Source organism: Zootoca vivipara, chromosome 7 (genome assembly GCF_963506605.1).
Source record: "Zootoca vivipara chromosome 7, rZooViv1.1, whole genome shotgun sequence".
NCBI classification, from domain to species: domain Eukaryota; kingdom Metazoa; phylum Chordata; class Lepidosauria; order Squamata; family Lacertidae; genus Zootoca; species Zootoca vivipara.
In genome coordinates, this window is record NC_083282.1 from 6,704,548 (window position 1) to 6,723,212 (window position 18,665).

Consider the following 18,665-nt stretch of genomic DNA (forward strand, 5'->3'; position numbering starts at 1 on the left):
AAAACCCCCACACCTGTTCATCAGCTGATGTCACTGTGTAGACTCAGCTGATAGGCAAGAGTGTAGCCTGATTTCCTCCAACTTCTTGAATTATCCTCATACTGAGCAAACCCAATTTTACAGGGGGAAAGCATTGAGAATGGTGTTGTCTGAGGGTAACGTCATGTATGCAGATGAAATGGGTGCAAACACACAGAAAACTGTGGACAATACCGAAGTGTCACCAGTAATATGTGATAACTTCCACTTTGAATTTTATTTCACACAAAGATCAAAAATATTTTTAGTGCACTTCATTCTTATCCTTTATTAGCTCATATTTATTTGACTAGATTTTCAGTGTTACTTAAAATGACACATTAATTGTACTTCTTTATTTGCTGCCCAGTAGTGTTGCCAACTGATCAAAACCTAGGTGCTTTTGTGCCTCCACCAGCAGCATGATTTGCAGACATCGGAAGGCAGTTTTTTACAGGATGGATGTGCTTGTTGCTACAGTTCAAACTCCTGTTAGGTTGGCAATGCTATTCGCAAGTGTGGCTCCTTCAGACTGCAATTCCATGTTCTACTTTAAATCAAAAATAATGAGTAAGCCAAGAACCTGAACTTGCCTTCTGAACAACTCTAGATTGGAGACACAAAACAGCTGGATTCAAGCTATTTGGACCTTTAAAGAAAGCAGCATGCACAGTCTTAATGATCTGTGATGGTTCTCCTTTCTACTGCAAGCGAGGAGACAATAGTCGGGTTGTATCCAACCAAGTTACACTCACTGAAATTAATGAACTTAAGTTAGTCGTGTTCAGGAATTCCCGTGGGTTACTCTGGGTATGTCTAATGTTGGACATACCCTTTGTTTCCCAGGAGACAAAGCCAGGTAACAGAAGGAAAGAACGTTTTTTTTATCTTATGCATCCTTTCCTGGAAATAAGCTCCACTGAATATACTGGGACTTGCTTCTAAGTAGACATATGTAGGATGGCACTTGTGAGTGCAAATGGTGCAGATGTGAAGCAACTAATGTAGCAGTTAATACAGGGGTGAAATATGTTTGAAATAAGATTGGATGGTGGGTGCTGATGGAACTCAAGCTATGGAACCAGCTAGCACCTATAGCAGGTGGTATTCAATGAACTAGTTCCATCAGCACAAGGACTTTGGGCTGTTTGACAGAACTTCTCCTCCCTCTCCTCATGCACCCCCTGAATCTGTTTAGGGGTCCCCCCCCACCCTCCAGAGCAGATTTTGGGAGGGTGCAGGGCACATGCAGGGAGAAAATGGGAGAGTTCCACAGGAATTCTTGAGCTCGTGGAAAAGCGTATTGAATACTGCCCCAGGATTCTACCAGCAAATATCCACTAGGATTTTAAAAAAAGGAGACACTTCTTTTGGTATGAAGTTTGTTCTCTGTTACTTTGGAACAGACAGATTTGCCTTCCTGAGAGATTCTCCTATACAAAGACACAGTCCTTTTAAAAAAATTCTTCCTACAGTTTCCCTCTCTCACTCGTGACTCCACTTACCATTTGCCCTTTTCTGCTTCCAGCATTTACCTCCTGCATCCAGACTAGCTTTGTTTCTAAAGAATGTATTATTCAATGGAAATGTGATGCATTTTCACATGGGTAAATGACAACTGCATTTATCTGCATCCTGTGGTTTCCGCATAGCACACCTGCCTTGCAATACTGTCTGGGGACATGATCACTGCTAGATTAAAGGTAAAGGTAAAGGGACCCCTGACCATTAGGTCCAGTCGTGACCGACTCTGGGGTTGCGTGCTCATCTCGCATTATTGGCCGAGGGAGCTGGCGTACAGCTTCCAGGTCATGTGGCCAGCATGACAAAGCCGCTTCTGGCAAACCAGAGCAGCACACGGAAACGCCGTTTACCTTCCCGCTGTAGCGGTTCCTATTTATCTACTTGCATTTTGAGGTGCTTTCGAACTGCTAGGTTGACAGGAGCTGGGACCAAGCAACGGGAGCTCACCCCGTCACAGGGATTCAAACCGCCGACCTTCTGATCAGCAAGCCCTAGGCTCAGTGGTTTAACCCACAGCGCCACCTGGGTCCCCCACCGCTAGATTATCAACAGTTAAACTGAAAAAACAACATTTCCCTCCCTAGCTACCCATGCTCTCCAGTTCTTACAAACATGACTTGCTTTTCCACTCATCTCACTACCTAAGAAAGAAAACTGTGCAACTGGCTAAGGCACACCCAGGACTAAGGTTGCATCATTCTTCAGGAGTTTTCCGATTTATTGCATTCAACTGTGTGAACCCCCGTACCCTGAGTTTAGCCTGTACTGGCCTCCCCCCCATAAGTACAACAGATGTGAACCATATTGAGGCCGGCTCAAGCAACACCATTTGCTTCTTCTATGTATTCTTTATGGTATTCTTTCTATGCTTTTGATTTACTGCCAGCACCAAATAAGACATACAGGATGATCCTGTGCCAATATATATTGCAGGGCAGACAGCCTTCCCTGTTTTACGGCTGGTCACAGGTGTAGGATTCATTGCTTTTTCTTTGCTTGTGAAGAGTTAATAGAAACTGCTAACGAGGGGGCTTCCAAATTTCAGGTACGTATTACAGGGTATATTCCCCACCCCTGCACACAAGGATTTAATCCATATAACGGAAAGCTTAGGCACACTGTGACATCAAAACTAACTTTTAAGAAGGGCAGAGTTTGCTAAGGGCAATTTCCTGGGTCTCTGCATCCATTCTGTTTTCCTTCAGTGACAAAAAACATTCTGGATGTGCAATGTGCAAGAGATAAATACCACCCACCTGTCCATTAGTATTTTTTAAAATTGTCCTTTGATTGCATCACCAAATGCTGAAATGGCTACAGAAGTAGCACAGTTAATATACTTGTTATTTTGTCAATCAATAGCAACATCAAAATGTATTATTGATATAAAATCAGCCAGCTCCTCATTAATGCTTCTAGACCCCTGCTTGGCTCACACAGTCTTGTAGAGAAAAAACAAGTTTCCTTGATTGGTGCAAATCCTTCAGAGCTTTTTGGCTTTCCTCGGAAACCCACCTTATTCAGCCCTGGGCTCTAGTTTGCAAAGGGCAACCAGCATCATCTATGGCTTGTACTGGGTAGACTGGCAGGACCAGGTGGGATATGCGGCTCCACAACCCACTCAGTTTGTCCGTGTCCATGTGGTCGTAGGATGTGGGCATGTCTGAGTTTGTGAACTTGGCCGAGAGGAAGTCCCGCACGTTTTCTTCCACAAGCTGCAGGCCAACATTAGGCTCCAGGTTCTCATCCTCCAGCAAGACTGTCAAAATGAGCGCCACGTCTCTGAAAGCTGCGCTCTCGTGGTCGCAGTACTTGTAAAAGATCAGGGTGGAAGCCGCAGGCAGCGACTCAAACTGATGCACCACGGCCGCCCTCCCCCCTCCACGGAAGCCAGAGGTGAGCTCCTCGTCGACAGCCAGCTTGGCCCTATCGCTGCTGAGAGTGGATTTCGATGCTCCATCCACCTGGACCGTGCTGCCGCCGAGGGATGAGGAGTAGGTATCGGCAATCTGGGAGCTCAGGCACTTCAAAGTTGCTTTGCCTTCCTGAGCAGAGGCAAGGAGCAGGATAGCTGGCTCCGTGTGGTGGGAAGCATTGAGGTGTTTCTGCAGGACTTTCCGGACCCGTCCCCACAGGTAAGGTCTCTGACCCGGGAAGCTCTCCTTCAGTGGGTCAAATCTCGACAGGAAGGCCTCCACAACTGGGTTTTGGGGCACATTCAGGGTGTGAGAAGTGAGGTAGCCAGAGGCGCCTATGAAAACAGCAGCCAAAAGCACCACAGCTCCCAGAATAAGCCCATAGGACACAAAACCTGATGACCATGAAAGACAGAAAAACATTGTTTATTATAAATAGCTCCTATACCTTTTGCAAATTTCCCCCCAAATCCTAAATTTACTATACATTTTTTCATAAATATCCATAATATTTTATCGAATGCTTTTTTGGCACCCAATAATAAAGGGGCCGCTTTTTTATTGATCTTAACACTCAAATATTCCAGAATGTCTATAATATTCCTCATGTTATAATACATTGCCCTCTTTGGCAGAAATCCCGTTTGATCTCTATTAATTAACTTTCCTAATATATTTTTCATTCTGTTTGCCAATATATCTGCGAATAATTTATAATCATTGATTAACAGGGAAATTGGTCAAAAAATTTTAATTTGTGTTATATCTGAATTAGGTTTGGGAATTATTGCAATATAAGCTTCCTCCCATGATTTAGGGATTGTCTCTTTTTCTAAAATGTTATTCATTAGTAATTTTAATGGTTCTAATAATACTTTCATAATTTTTTTATAATATAATGACGGCAATCCATCCACCCCTGGTGATTTTCCAATTTTAGCTCTTTTAATTGCCTCCTGGATTTCTATATTTGAGATGTTCTCATTCAATATTTTCCTCTTTTCCTCTTCAATTTTAGGTATATTGTTTTATATATATATATATATACTTCCACCTTTAGGTGATCTAATTTCTCATCTGAGTATAATTTTGAATAGAATTGCGCAAATGCTTTCAAAATTTCTTTTGGATCCATTATCATCTTACCACCTTCTAATAATTTCATTACAATTCTTTCTTTCCTTTTTTCTTTTAACTGCCAAGCTAGATATTTTCCTATTTTATTAGAATATTCCAAACTTCTTTGTTTTAGATACCTTATCTTATTTTCTATTTCCTTATCCAGTATCATAGATACTTGATTTTGCAATACTTTAATATTCCTTTTCAAATCCTCTTTATCACATTTATTCGCTCTCACTAAATCTAATTCATTCTTCCTGATTTCTTTCAAAAGATTACTTAATATCTCTTCTCGTTCCTTCTTTTTCCAACTACTTTGAATCCCCTGATTACTGCCTTCCCCCCATCCCACACTGTATTAATATTTATTTCTTGGTTTAAAATAATTTCCAAAAATTCTTTTATTACATTTTCAGTTTTTTTAACTACATTCTCATCCTCCAATAACAATTCATTCAATTTCCATTCCATCGTTTTATTATCTTCTCTATTCCCGCTAATTCCATCAATAGGCTTTTAGGTAAAATATCAATTTTCTTACATTTCAATAATATATCTTTGGTTGTCCAAATCATATCAATTCTACTTTCTGAATTATTTGTGTGGGAGAAAAAGGTAAATTGTTTTTGTGTTGGGTGCAGGCATCTCCATACATCTATTAGGTCTAATTTATCTACTAGTTGAAAAAAGGCTTTGGGAAGCCTTCCTTCCTTTTTCCTTTTATCTTCATTTGATTTATCATACTCTGGAGTTACCACTCCATTTAAATCCCCCATTATGATGATTTTTTGATCACTGTACTCCATTAAAATATTCTCTAATTTTTGATAGAAAGCAGCCTTATTTTTGTTTGGTGCATATATTCCTGTTATAAATATATTATCCGAATTCTTTTGTATTTTTACAACAATAATTCTGCCTTCATTATCTTTATAAACTTGCAAAGGATTAAGTTTGGGGTTTATATACATTACAACTCCTTTTTTCTTTGTTATATCTGAGGAGATAAATTCCTCTCCTAGTTTTTTATTTATCAATAATTTACGATGTTTTTTAGCAATGTGTGTCTCTTGTAGGCACACTATGTCTAACTTTCTTTTAGCCAGCAGATGTTCCACTCTATTCCTTTTCACTTTACTATTGAGCCCATTCACATTCCATGTAATAATTTTTAGGTCCATTATCATTAACTCTCCCTTTAACTTGGTTTATACAAATTGTTTATCTTTATTCGTCCTTACTTTCAATCACTTAGAGTAAACCTTTAATTAACAAAGAAGAAAAAATATCTCGAAGAATGAAAAAGAAAGAAAAAAGAAAAGAAAAGAAAAGAAAAGAAAAGAAAAGAAGAAGAAGAAGAAGAAGAAGAAGAAGAAGAAGAAGAAGAAGAAGAAGGAGGAGGAGGAGAGAGAAATATATAAAGAAAAAAGAAAAGATAAAAGGGGGGATATCATCTACATTTTATCTCTACAATTCACTTTTTGTTTAAAACCCATTAGACCACATCCGATCCACAAAGAACCTAAGAGTACTTAATTGATGTCCTTTTTGTATCAGTTCAGTCCTTGTCACTATCCGATTTATCTTTGTCCCCTTTCTTTTCAGCCATCCCCCCCCCCCGGAAACTTTTCATATTTTCTCCAGAACTTATCCACTTCATATTCTGAGGATAGTTTTATCCAGCTTTGCTTGTACGTAAAGGAAATCCCTTCCGGGAATTCTCATTTGTAGAATATTTTATTTCTCTGCAGTGCCTCGGCCAGCATTTTATACTTAGATCTTTTCCTCAACAATCTTTGCAGCACCTCTCTCATTATTACAATTTCATTGTCCTCGATTTTCAGTTTCTGCTGGGTTTTTTTGCTGCATTATTCTATCCCTCAAGATTCTAGAGTTTTTTAAAAACTAAGCAGTCACTGGGCCATTTACCTGATCTTGCTTGTTTGGACTTTGTTCTAAATGCTTTGTCCACACAAATGGACACGTCCTCTTCCGCCAGTTTTTTGATGATAATAGCTTCCACATTTTCATTTGGGTTTTCTTTCAGGCCTCTAAATCTCAATGTCAGGTCGTTCTGTCGAAGTTCCTGCATCGCGAGCGCGTCCCACATGGACTCTTGCATGTCTTTTATTCTCTGTAATTCTTCTTTCACTCTTTCTTGGTTTCTTTTACATTCTCTGCGATCTTCTGTGTTTTTTTTCACGACTTCCGCCTGTTTGTTTAATTTTTCAGTCAAGTCCTGGGTAATCTTTTCCATCTCTTTACTTTCCCCCTGTATTTCTTCTTGTTGTTTATTCAGATCTGCTATTGCCTTAGTGTTTTGTTCAATCATTTTCAAATTTTCCTCTATCTTGCTTCCCATCTTATCAAATTTCTCATTAAGAGAGTCCATTTTCTCATTAATTTCTGATTTCATGCCTAATAGCAGTTCTCTTATGTCTAAGGGTTCTGTATCCACTGCTGATTGGCATCTCAGATTTCCTGATGCAGTGATGGTAGATTGACCTTTAATTTTAAATAGCGAATTAACAGAAGAAATCCAGATACAAAGGGGAACCAGGCAGGGTTGCCCTCTCTCCCCCTTCTATTTATTTTATGTATAGAATTTTTGTTAAAAAATTTAAGGGAAGATGAAAAGATTAAGGGAATTACAATTGAGAAAGATACCCATAAATTAAAGGCGTTTGCTGATGACGTTATACTTACATTGGAAGAACCAGAAGAGAGTATACCTCAGGTATTGGAGAAAATTAATGAATTTGGTGAATTGGCAGGGTTTAATATAAATAAAGATAAAACGAATATTTTAGTTAAAAATTTAAGGAAGGAGGAGATTGATAAATTACAAGAAAAGGTAGGCTTGAAAGTGGTACATAAGGCTAAATATCTGGGAATATGGATCTCTAATAATACTAACAATTTGGTGAAAGACAACTATATAAAAGTTTGGAATAATGTAAAAAAAGATCTAGAAACATGGAAAGGCTTAAATCTAACACTCCTGGGAAGAATAGCAACTATTAAAATGAACATCCTACCCAGAATGTTATTTATGTTTCAAATGTTGCCAATTCTGGGGACAGGAATAAAAATTTTCCAACAATGGAATAAAGACTTAACAAAATTCATTTGGAGTAACAAACCAGCCAGAATAAAATTCAAGTTATTAACGGATATAAAGGAGAGAGGATTGGGGTTGCCAAATTTAAACATATACCATGACGCTGCAAGCTTTCTTTGGATAAAAGAATGGATCACCCTGGAAAATCAAGAATTATTAGATTTAGAAGGATTTGAAAATAAGTGTGGCTGGCATGCCTATTTGCAGGATGAAAAAGTAAAAGTACATAAAGGGTTCAATACTCATATTATTAAAAAAAATCTCTATTCAAGGTGTGGGAAAGACACAATTGCTTGATGGAACCCAAGACACCAAAATGGCTGTCACCAATTGAGATAATGAAAGGATTAAACAATGATGGGAAATGGGCAAAATATAAAGATTTAATAGAGGAAGAAGAGGGGGTAATCAAATTTAAAAAGTATGAGGATATTAAACAACATCTGACAGGGTGGCTCCAATTCTATCAAATACACAGTCGATTCCAAAAAGATATGAAGAAAAAAGGGTTTATGTCTGAATTATCTCTATTGGAAAGAAATTTATTACAGAGTGAACGGAAAATCATTTCAAAAATGCCATCTTAGAGTGGGAGGTGAAGGATGAAACGATTAAGGAGACAATGATGAAATGGGCGATGGAGCTGGGAAAACCAATAGAAATGGATAGGTGGGAAAGACTCTGGAGAGTAACATGGAAATTTACGGTGTCAGAGGCAATAAGAGAAAACTTAATAAAAATGTTTTATAAGTGGTACCTGATGCCAGTAAAGATCCATAAAATGTATAAAACCAAAGACAATTATTGTTGGAGGTGTCCAAAGGAAACAGGAACTTTTACATATATGGTGTCATTGTACTAAGATAAAACCTTTCTGGACTGGGATACTAGAAGAGTTAAAGAAAATATTTAAATATAACATTAAGAAAACTCCAGAATCTTTCCTACTAGGAACGGTTGATGAAGAATTGGACAAAAAGGATGAGAAGGTATTTCTGTATTCAGTGGCGGCAGCAAGAATTCTTATTGCTAAATTATGGAAAAGTCAGGATGTTCCTACCATTAGAGATTGGCAAGAAAAGGTAATTAGCTATATCGATCTGGTCAAATTGACACATTCGATTAGGGATGGTTCAAATAAAAAAATTAATAACAATTGGGAAAAATTTGGAATATATTTGAAAGAACTTGGGTTTAAAACAAATATTCTGTAGAATTCCTATGATGAAAGTAAATGGAAGCAGTAGGAAAGTTAATAAATTTGAAGTCAGGGATGAAGAGAAGGGGAAGTCGATCTGTAAAAGAAGATGTGAATATCGGAATGAAGATGTATAAGTAAAATAGACAAAGCATTGTAGAAGATAGGGTAAGTGTTGTTTGAATTTATATTGTTGTTTATTTGTGTATTTATTTTGTTTGCATTTTAGTTGGATGTCTTGTTTTATATTTATTTTAAATCTAATAAAGGTTATTTAATTAAAAAAAGAAAAGAAAAGAAAGACAGAAAAACATGATTCAGAAAGGAGCCCAATACACCACAAAATGCCTTATCATCACTGATATTTGTACGCCACTCAAGGAAGTCTCTCTCCCCTCTCCCCAATCCCCAGCTGAAGAGCAGGATAAAAATGCTATCTATTAAATTGCTGTCTGTTGCACTGTGAAAATCAATAAAAAGCTTTATTTTAAAATCAATAAACGTCCATCAATCCACATGGCAATAGATTCAGGGTAACACATGGCTGACGGTATAGACTAGATTCACCTCGTACTGAAAATATTTCATGCTACAAAGGCTGTAGCCACCTCCTAACACACGCACACCAAGCTCCGTTGGCAGCAAAGTTGCCATCAAACTGCAGCTCTACCCCATGGCCAGCTTCCCAGGGGCCACATGCAAGTGGTGGGCAGGGCCAGAGAGAAAACTGGGGGGCGGGGGCAGCAATAAAATGAGCAGGGCAATGTCTGTGGCTCTTATTTTTCTAGCTGCATGAAAACACACCTGACCTCTGATCAGTCTTGTTACTGCTGCTTACCAGGAGGTAGAGGGAAGGAGAGGAGAGGTGTCGGTGAGGTAGGAATGTTGCAAGCGAAACAGCCAAGCCAAGCCAGGGCTTCTGTGGCAGAGTTTGAACTTTGCCAACCTCACCTCCACCCTCTTCTCTCTCCCTCCTGGTAAGCAGCAACGCAATTGACCAAAGGTCAGGTGAACATGGCACACCCACCATGCCATCCACTGCTTCCGCCTGGGCAGAAGCACTGGGGATGGTATAGGGCTGGGGTAGTAGTAATAATAATAATAATAATAATAATAATAATAATAATAATAATAATAATATTTCTACCCCACCCATCTGGCTGGGCTTCCAACAAAGGATTAAAAATACATTAAGAATAGAAATAGAAATACTTTATAATAATAAATAAATAAATACTTTATTGCCACTGTACCACTTGTTTACAGTGAGATTAAACGAGCCCCACATCCCCCCCAGCAATCTCTCAGTCCTTGTTTCACTCTGTGTGCTGTCGTACGACCACCAACCTCGAAAGTCAGCTGCAATGTTGCTGTCTTCCATTCAGCAGCCTCACGGCCCAGGGGTACCGGTAGAAACTGTTCTTTAACCTGTTGGTGTGGCTTATCATGCTTCTATATCTCCTGTCCGAGGGCAGGAGATTAAAAAGGTGCTGGCCAGGGCGTGAGTCATCCCTGATAATGTTCCTCGCTCTTCTGAGGCAACGGTTTCCCGCAATAACATCTAGCAGACTCAGGACAGCCCACGATATCGTGTGCTGTCTTCACCACCCTCCGTAGGGACTCTCTGCCCGTGGCTGTCAAACCAGCATACCACACCGTAATGCAGTATGAGAGAACGCTTTCTATCGTGGAACGATAGGAGGAAATAATCAGTTGCTGTCCAACCTTGTTCTTTCGCAAGACCCTAAGGAAATGAAGTCTCTGTTGGGCCTTCCTAACCACCTGGGCTGTATTGACCTTCCAAGTTAGGTCTTCACTAAGATGGACTCCCAGGTATTTAAAGGAAGATTAAAACACTAAAACTTCCCTAAACATGTGGCCTGGGGTCCCAAGGGCCAGAGAGAGAGAAGGGTTGGTCTGGAAGACCACATTCGGCCAGTGGGACAGAGATGCCGCACTCCTTTCTTACACAAGAAACCCTGGCTGAAAAGGAATACTAAGAACTGGAGTAACATTCCCAATACAAGCACTTTTAACCCATTTTCTTGCAAAGAATGCAATTTCCTTTTTTGTCATTTCTTAATTGATATTCATTTGATCAGCTTTGTTGCTATGTAGAGAACAAAGGTATTCTCACCATTACCATGCTGCTCCATCGGTCGTTCTCTTGCGCTCTGCTGGCTTGCCTCTTCTGACCAGGGCTCAGCCTCTGGTTTGCATCCCGTGTGCCCTGAAAAGTACATCAGTGTTACCAGAAATAGCAGCAAGGAGGAAGGCCAGCCAGCCCAAAAGCAAGACCAGAAGAAAAAGAAATCATGCAGAGTTGCAGCTCAAACGTGAGGGCACTTGTCCCGAAAGCTCCCTTCTTGTAAATGTGGTGGTGAGTCAGCTCAAATTCTTGCTTCTTGGATTTACGTAGGGCGTAAGTTTCGTTTCCAATATGGCAATGCTTTTAACTACACTCTCGTAGCACACCTCTCTCCCCCTTTCCATCTTGCACTTAAATGTCATTTCTGCACCAGGTAAAGTAATTTTTAGCCCTACCCCACCCCACCCCGTCCTGACCTGTCACGTATTTTTGCCCAACCTGCCCTTTATTTTGCCCAACCAAACGGGGCAACCCTATGGTCCGGACATAGATAACGTTCATTCACATTTCATAAGAGCAATGGTTACAGTCAACATGGCACAAGCCGTATTCCACTCTCAACAGAATTTCAGCAGAATCTGTGCCAACTTTTAAACGCTTGCTGGAAATTTTTCTATTCTGCCAGGCATATGCAGGCAATCAAGAGTACAATCCACACACAATCTCTGTTATTAACAATCTCTGTTATTAACCTTTTTGTTTTTCTGTTCTTTTTGCTTTTATTGTACGGTTTTCTCTTAATTGCTCCAAACCACATTTGATACATTTTTGTGATATAGTTGTATATAAATATTTTTTATAAATAAGTGAGCAAGCAGAAATCTCTTCTGCAAGCGGGGTGGTCATGTTGGATAAAACTCATGGATATTTTGGCCTCGTGGTTGCAGACAAAAGCCTGAAGGGATTTAGTACAGAACAAGATTACAAAAAGTCAGGTCAGGAGTTGTAATGGTGTTGTTGCTTCTGCTCTTCAGTAAAGATGCTCGACTCTGCTCTGTCTTTAGTAGTTTTATTGTGCATAATATTTACAGTGCAGAGAAAGCAGAAAACATGACCTATCAGTCACTTGCAGAATCCGGGAGTGGACGTTTCCGGCTGCATGACCAGCATAAGAGTTTGGGCACCCTGAAACGCCTTCTCCCGACCTTACGTTTGGTGGCGTGCCTTAATTCGGGCGCCGGAAGGGGCTGCCTGTTCCCCTTCACCTGTTGGTCAGGGCGTTGCAAAGGCTCTCCAACATCACTGAGCCCCGACACCTCCGTCCCGCTAACTTCCTGATTCCCCTCACCTGACCCGCTGCTGCTGCTCTCACTGGGCAAAGCGCTGGTGAGCAGGATGAGGGAGGGGGTTCCCTGTAGGGAGGTCCCCGGACAGGAGTGGTATGCAATTCCTCAGGCGTCAGCAAACTTTTTCAGCAGGGGGCCGGTCCACTGTCCCTTAGAACTTGTGGGGGGCCGGACTATATTTTTTTTGGGGGGGATGAACTAATTCCTATGCCCCACAACTAACCCAGAGATGCATTTTAAATAAAAGGACACATTATACTCATGTAAAAACATGCTGATTCCTGGACCGTCCACGGGCCGAATTTAGAAGGCGATTGGGCCGCATACGGCCCCCGGGCCTTATTTAGGGGACCCCTGTAATTCCTTCTAGTCTATTCCTCTGACCTCCAATTCTAACAGCTAACTGCCTGTTTAAAATATGTGAGCTTTTCCACTCTAGTAACAAACAAACAAACAAATGCACACCAACCATCACCCATTCCATGCTGGAGCAACTTTTTAAAAATAATCATGCAACAATAATCAGTTTTAAAAAAATAATCATGCAACAATAATCAGTTTTATACTTTTGTGTACTGGTACTTTATTCCAGGTGCTTAATTTAAATCTGCTGGTCCTGACCCGTTTCTTTCGTACTGGTCTCTTTCATATGTGTATGCAGTCAAGGTTAGTTACCATGGAATAGTTACTATAGAACAGTTTTAAAAAAACGGTTGGATTTTCTCATCAAGGAGGCTACAGTCTTACCTTCAGTCAAAGATCTTTCCACCCCAGGGCCTCCAGGCTTTTGAACAACTGTTTCTCTTTCCTCGTCCAACAGATTCTCTTTTGCATCACGAGGGTCGTCCAAGGAGTGTTCCCTTTGCTGGCTCTGTGAACTCACTTTTTCCTGAGGGATGGTTTCGGGTGAACTGTTCTTCTCTTCCATTGGAGAATCCTGTAGGGCAACTTGGGTTGAACATTCAGCCCTTTCATCCGAGGAACCTGCTACATCTTCAGGTGCAAAACTGTCTGATAAACTATCTGCGCCTGAGGAAGGCAATACCGGTATATTACATCCTGGAGGACCAGCTTTCTCTGTTTCCGGGAGATTTCCATCAGAATCTAATTCCTCTTTAATTCCCTCAGGATGTTCCAAGGAGTGCAGGCTTTGCTGGTCCTCTGAGCTCATTTTTTGTTCTAGAGCAGTGTTGAGCAAATTGTTTTCCTCTTCTGTGAGAGAATATTGCCGGGTAACTTGGGTTACACACGGAGTCCTTTCACCTAATGGGTTTACCACATCTGTATCTTCGGAACTGCCAGATATGCTAAACGAACCTGAGGAAAGCCTTGTGTTGCATCCCGAAGGGCCACTGGGCTCCATTTTCAGCAGAACTCTGTTAGACTCCGAGGGCTTTTCCTCTATGGTTTCTTCCGTTTCATTTTGTAGAGTATTGGGTGGGATATCGTCCATATTTGGGGGCTGAAGAGTCATCTTCCAGTGTGTTATCAGCTTCTCTTTTCCAGGGAAGCCTGTATGGGCCACAGAGAAAAATGACTGGCTGTTGTGCAATTATCAGGTGGTTCTGAGTTGCAACTTACTTAGAACCTCACAGGGTTCTTGTGAGAATAAAACAGGGCAAAAGAGAACCATATATGCCACCTTGAGTTCCTTAGAGGAAAGGTGGGACATAAATGTGATAGATAATAAAAAATAAAATAAAATCAGAGTCCCTTTGTATTCAAGAAATTTTTACAGTTCCATGCTGCACATCCAGTAGATTGCTACAAACCACAGCTTCTAACAGGCTAATATTTATTGTTGTTTTATTTTTATTGCTTTGTTATTCATTGTATGGTATGTTGGGGAGCCTTTGGCTGAAAGGTGGCCTGAAAATATCTTAAATAAGCCCAATAAAATAGTATCCAGTGGCAAAGCCAGCCCTATTGTTCACAATTTTATCCTGTCCTTCCTTTAAGGAGCTTTATTCCGTTTCACTTTCTGACTTCCCAGGATTACTCACTTCCCAGAAATGAGGTTACAGGGAACCAAGCAGAGGGCCTTCTCAGTAGTGGCACCTGCCCTGTAGAACACCCTCCCATTAGATGTCAAGGAAAGAAACAACTATCTGACTTTTAGAAGACATCTGAAGCCAACCCTGTATCAGGATTTTATTTTATTTTTACCATTTTTTATGAACTGTAAGCTGCCCAGAGTGGCTGGGGAAAACCAGCCAGATGGGCAGGGTATAAATAAAAATATTATTATTACCCTGTTACATCGCCACTGGTTCCAAATAGAAGGGGAAGAAATGGAGGCAGTGGGAGATTTTACTTTCTTGGGCTTCTTGATCACTGCAGATGGTGACAGCAGTCACGAAATTAAAAGACGCCTGCTTCTTGGGAGAAAAGCAATGACACACCTAGACAGCATCTTAAAAAGCAGAAACATCACCTTGCCGACAAAGGTCCGTATAGTTAAAACCAGCGCCGTCTTAAGCCCCCCTGTCGCCATGGTGCGCCGCGTTTCGCAACGCGGTGGGCGGGTGGGCACGGCGCTGCTGCGCGGCAGGCGGGTGGGCAGGCACAGTGCGATCTCTCCGGCACCCTCCCGCCCCGTTTCCCAGCGTGGTGGGCAGGTGGGCGCCACGTGCAGCTGCGCAGCAGACCGGCGGGCCGGCGCCATGGTGCCCTGAGCCACCGGGGGTCTACGAAGAGCCGGCCCTGGTTAAAACTATGGTTTTCCCGGTAGTGATCTATGGAAGCGAGAGCTGGACCATAAAGAAGGCTGATCACCGAAGAATTGATGCTTTTGAATTCTGGTGCTGGAGGAGACTCTTGAGAGTCCCATGGACTGCAAGAAGATCAAACCTATCCATTCTTAAGGAAATCAGCCCCGTGTGCTCACTGGAAGGACAGATCATGAAGCTGAGGCTCCAATACTTTGGACACCTCATGAGAAGAGAAGACTCCCTGGAAAAGACCCTGATGTTGGGAAAGATTGAGGGCACTAGGAGAAGGGGACGACAGAGGACGAGATGGTTGGACAGTGTTCTCGAAGACCAAACTGCGGGAGGCAGTGCAAGACAGGAGTGCCTGGCGTGCTATGGTCCATGGGGTCACAAAGAGTTGGACACGACTAAACGACTAAACAACAACAACATTGCATGGTTTACTCCAGGTGGAATATTCCACTCACTGCAGCACATTGGCTCTGAGGGCATGGTCTTCCAGGGCCCACACTGCAAGCTCGGTCCTTCAGGTTGAGGGGTAAGACTAGCTTGGGGCTGGCAAAGACCCAGGTTATAAGGAGCTGCTGATGTACCCACCTCATATTATGTGTCTGTCCACACCCACAACTGAGTTAGAGGCACTGCAGAGAGTACCAAAATGAAGTATTTGCCTAGGTTCCTGCTTGGGTGCTTGCTATTTTCCAAACTAGGAAAAGCCCCTGTGTCTTTTAGGGCATCGCCATATGGAAGACCAACCAAGGTAGGCCATTTTCCTTTCTTTGACCTGTTAAGTAGCCATTGTCCAACTCTTATTAATTACAAAATAAATAAATAAACTGAGCTCAAATCACTTTTCTTGTATATTTATTTATTTGTATAGGCCACCCAATAGCAATGCTCTCTGGGCAACTTACTAGTGACAGAACAGGATTTGCCGAACTTGGGTCTCCAGCTGTTTCTGGATTACAACTCACATCATCCCTGACCACTGGTCCTGGTAGCAAGGGATGATGGGAATTGTAGTCCAAAAACACCTGGAGACCCAAGTTTGGCAAACCCTGCAATGGAACATTAAAATAAAATAAAACAGGAAAAACAGCATACAAATTTGTCTGTGACAAAAGAGTTTTTTAAAAAAATATATTTTTACAATTAGAATTAGAATTGTATTGCACTTTAAGATTCCTACATTTTAGGTGGCATATAGCTAATGTTTTAATATATATTTTAAACTATAAAGTGGCACCCACTGCAAAAGTTATAGGGAATTTGGGTTGAGCTGTGATGGATTCACCTGCCTGAGAATACATTGTCCCTGTCAAAACAAAACCCTACTATTCAATTCTTCAGAGCAGGGAGGGAGGAGAAGTTGGACTTAGATCTGAGAAGAGAAGGAAGAACCGCAAAGCAAATACAGGATGTCCTTGACTGAATGACAGCTTTATGTGGATGGTATGTAAAAAGTGAGGGAACAAGGCGTTGGAATTCCATTGGAACTCCTAGTGTGGAAGCAACCACAGTGAGTTAACCAGTTAATAATGGCTGACAACACACGAGATATGGAATATTAGATGTTAGTTGTGGGGAGGGGAGAAAATGGAAGGAAGGAGAGAGAGCAAATTGGCTTCTGCCAACTTCTGTCAGTTTACAGTAGGCATCCTTGGGGTAGGGTGTAGGGTTGTATCCAGGAGACATACACTCTGGATACACTAAAACACTATATTTCAGGGTGAAGGAAAGGGGAAAGAACACCTTTTTCTCAACCCTGCTCTCCAGAATTGCTACCCCTTCTTTTCTGCATCTCAGTAAAATGCTCAGATTTGGGGCTCACAGCTTATAACACAACAGCACGGAAAGTCCTACATGTGTATGTGTCCACCTGTTATTCCTCTCCTCTTCCTAATTTTTTCTTGCAGGTGGCACTTGTACCATAAAATACTGGGGCTGACTAGGTCAGTCACCAGAGGAAGCATATGTACGGTATGTCTCTGTATGTATCATAATGTTTACCCTATAACTAGCTTACTGGATTTCGAAAAACCTGCCTTCACAAAGACAATTCTTGAACCAGAACAATCTGAAGGCATAATGTTAAATTTCAGAAAGCAGCATTTGATGAATAACACTCTCGCAGAACCCCAGCCCTGTCCAGATCATATGGCAATCAACGCCGGCAAAATACATTTTGGCACCTGAAGCGAGCCCCAAAATGGAGTGCCCCCCTCCCTGCCAGGAAAAAACAGGTGAGTGGAGACTGACATCAGGAACAGGGGGAGGGGGGTGAAAGAAAGATTGGCATCAGGAACTTATGTATCTGGCAGAGCTGTAGCTATGGGGGTGGGGTGGGGGTTAGCCAGGTTTTTTGCCCTGGGTGACGCCTCCAGAAGAGTGCCATTGAGGCTCCCAGACTGTGCATGTGTGTACGCCAGGCATCCCCAAACTTCGGCCCTCCAGATGTTTTGGACTACAATTCCCATCTTCCCCGACCACTGGACCTGTTAGCTAGGGATCATGGGAGTTGTAGGCCAAAACCTCTGGAGGGCCGCAGTTTGGGGATGCCTGGTGTACGCAAATGCACGTGAGAAGGGTGCAAAACTGGTTCTTTGACCAGGGTGAAGTAAAGCTTAGTTTCACCTCTGCCCTGGGTACCCTGTTGCCAGAGGTGATCGCCTCATCTGACCTTATGGATGGGCCAGCCCTGTCTACATAATGTATGTAGATGGAAGGACGTTTCTCTTGATAAAGAGAAATATATATAAGGGTGGAGGAACGGGGGCTACCCAAATGCTGGACTCCAGCTCCCAACAGCTCCACCAGACATGATGGAAACTGTAGTCCGATAACACTGGCGGGGGGTGGGGTCACAAGTTGTTCACCCCTTCAGGGCACTCACATACACCCAGACCTAGGTGCTCACGCTGAGAGCCAACGTTGGCAGGCATTTTTGCTCGCACTGCTAGTTCGTGGAGAGGGTTCCCACCCCAGCCCAGCCCCGTTTCTTGCCTGCTTCGCGTTTTGTTATTTTCAGCACAACTGACTTGTTCAGCTAACCAAGCGCTGCAGAGGAACTCCCGGCCATGCATTTGGGAGAGCCAGGGGGTGGTGAAGAAAAGCGGGGCGCTCGCCTCGCGCGCCCCTCTCCCCCTGAACGCAGCGAATGGCGCGACCGAAACCCACCTTTCACGCGCTTTCCAAGCGTTGGCTATTTCTTCTCTCTTACCTCCTTTTGCGCTCCTCCTCCACTCTCTGACCAGGAAGTAAAGATGAAAACAGACTCTTTCCCTGTAGAAATTGACTTCAGGTAGGCCTTCCTTGTGTGTGTGTGTGTGTGTGTGTGTGTTGTTGTTGTTGTTGTTGCTTACAAGAACGGGGTTCTTTTTTGCGCAGAGAGAGCCTCCCCAAACTTCCTAGCAGTTCCTACTGGTCCTGGAAGCCCAGCAGCGCAGCGCACTCGCGTCCAGGACTTTCTATTTCTACCAACGTCAACACCATTCATCCCTAATGGCACTAGGTCCCCCCCACCCGAGGGATGCTGGGATATGTAGTTTTCTCAACCCTCCGTGATCGATTTAATGAGAAAAGGAAAGCAGGTTGTTGACGTTTCCCGGTCGAAACTCGAG

The 18,665-nt window shown here is 42.2% G+C and overlaps 1 protein-coding gene across 2 annotated transcripts; it reads right to left on the reverse strand.

The window, feature by feature from the left end:
- Positions 1-241: 241 nt before the first annotated feature.
- On the reverse strand, positions 242-18,384 carry TOR1AIP2 (torsin 1A interacting protein 2). Of its 2 annotated transcripts, none has more exons than XM_035123858.2 (4): positions 18,266-18,384; positions 13,082-13,846; positions 11,037-11,129; positions 242-3,853 (listed from the first exon to the last, which is right to left on the reverse strand). In XM_035123858.2, exons 2-4 carry the CDS (start codon positions 13,806-13,808, stop codon positions 3,063-3,065), a joined length of 1,611 nt encoding a protein of 536 aa, XP_034979749.2. In that variant the 5' UTR covers positions 13,809-13,846; positions 18,266-18,384; the 3' UTR covers positions 242-3,062. The 2 variants fall into 2 exon arrangements, with proteins under 2 accessions (XP_034979749.2, XP_034979750.2); XM_035123859.2 differs by having other exon boundaries at positions 18,223-18,384.
- Positions 18,385-18,665: the final 281 nt, after the last annotated feature.

Coding starts and splice junctions, on each gene's coding strand:
- TOR1AIP2 (XM_035123858.2), bottom strand. CDS start 13,808: ATGACTCTTCAGCCCCCAAATATGGACGATATCCCACCCAATACTCTA. Junction 11,130..13,081: donor GGAAAGATCTTTGACTGAAG/GTAAGACTGTAG, acceptor TGTACTTTTCAG/GGCACACGGGATGCAAACCA. Junction 3,854..11,036: donor GATGGAGCAGCATGGTAATG/GTGAGAATACCT, acceptor CATGGTCATCAG/GTTTTGTGTCCTATGGGCTT.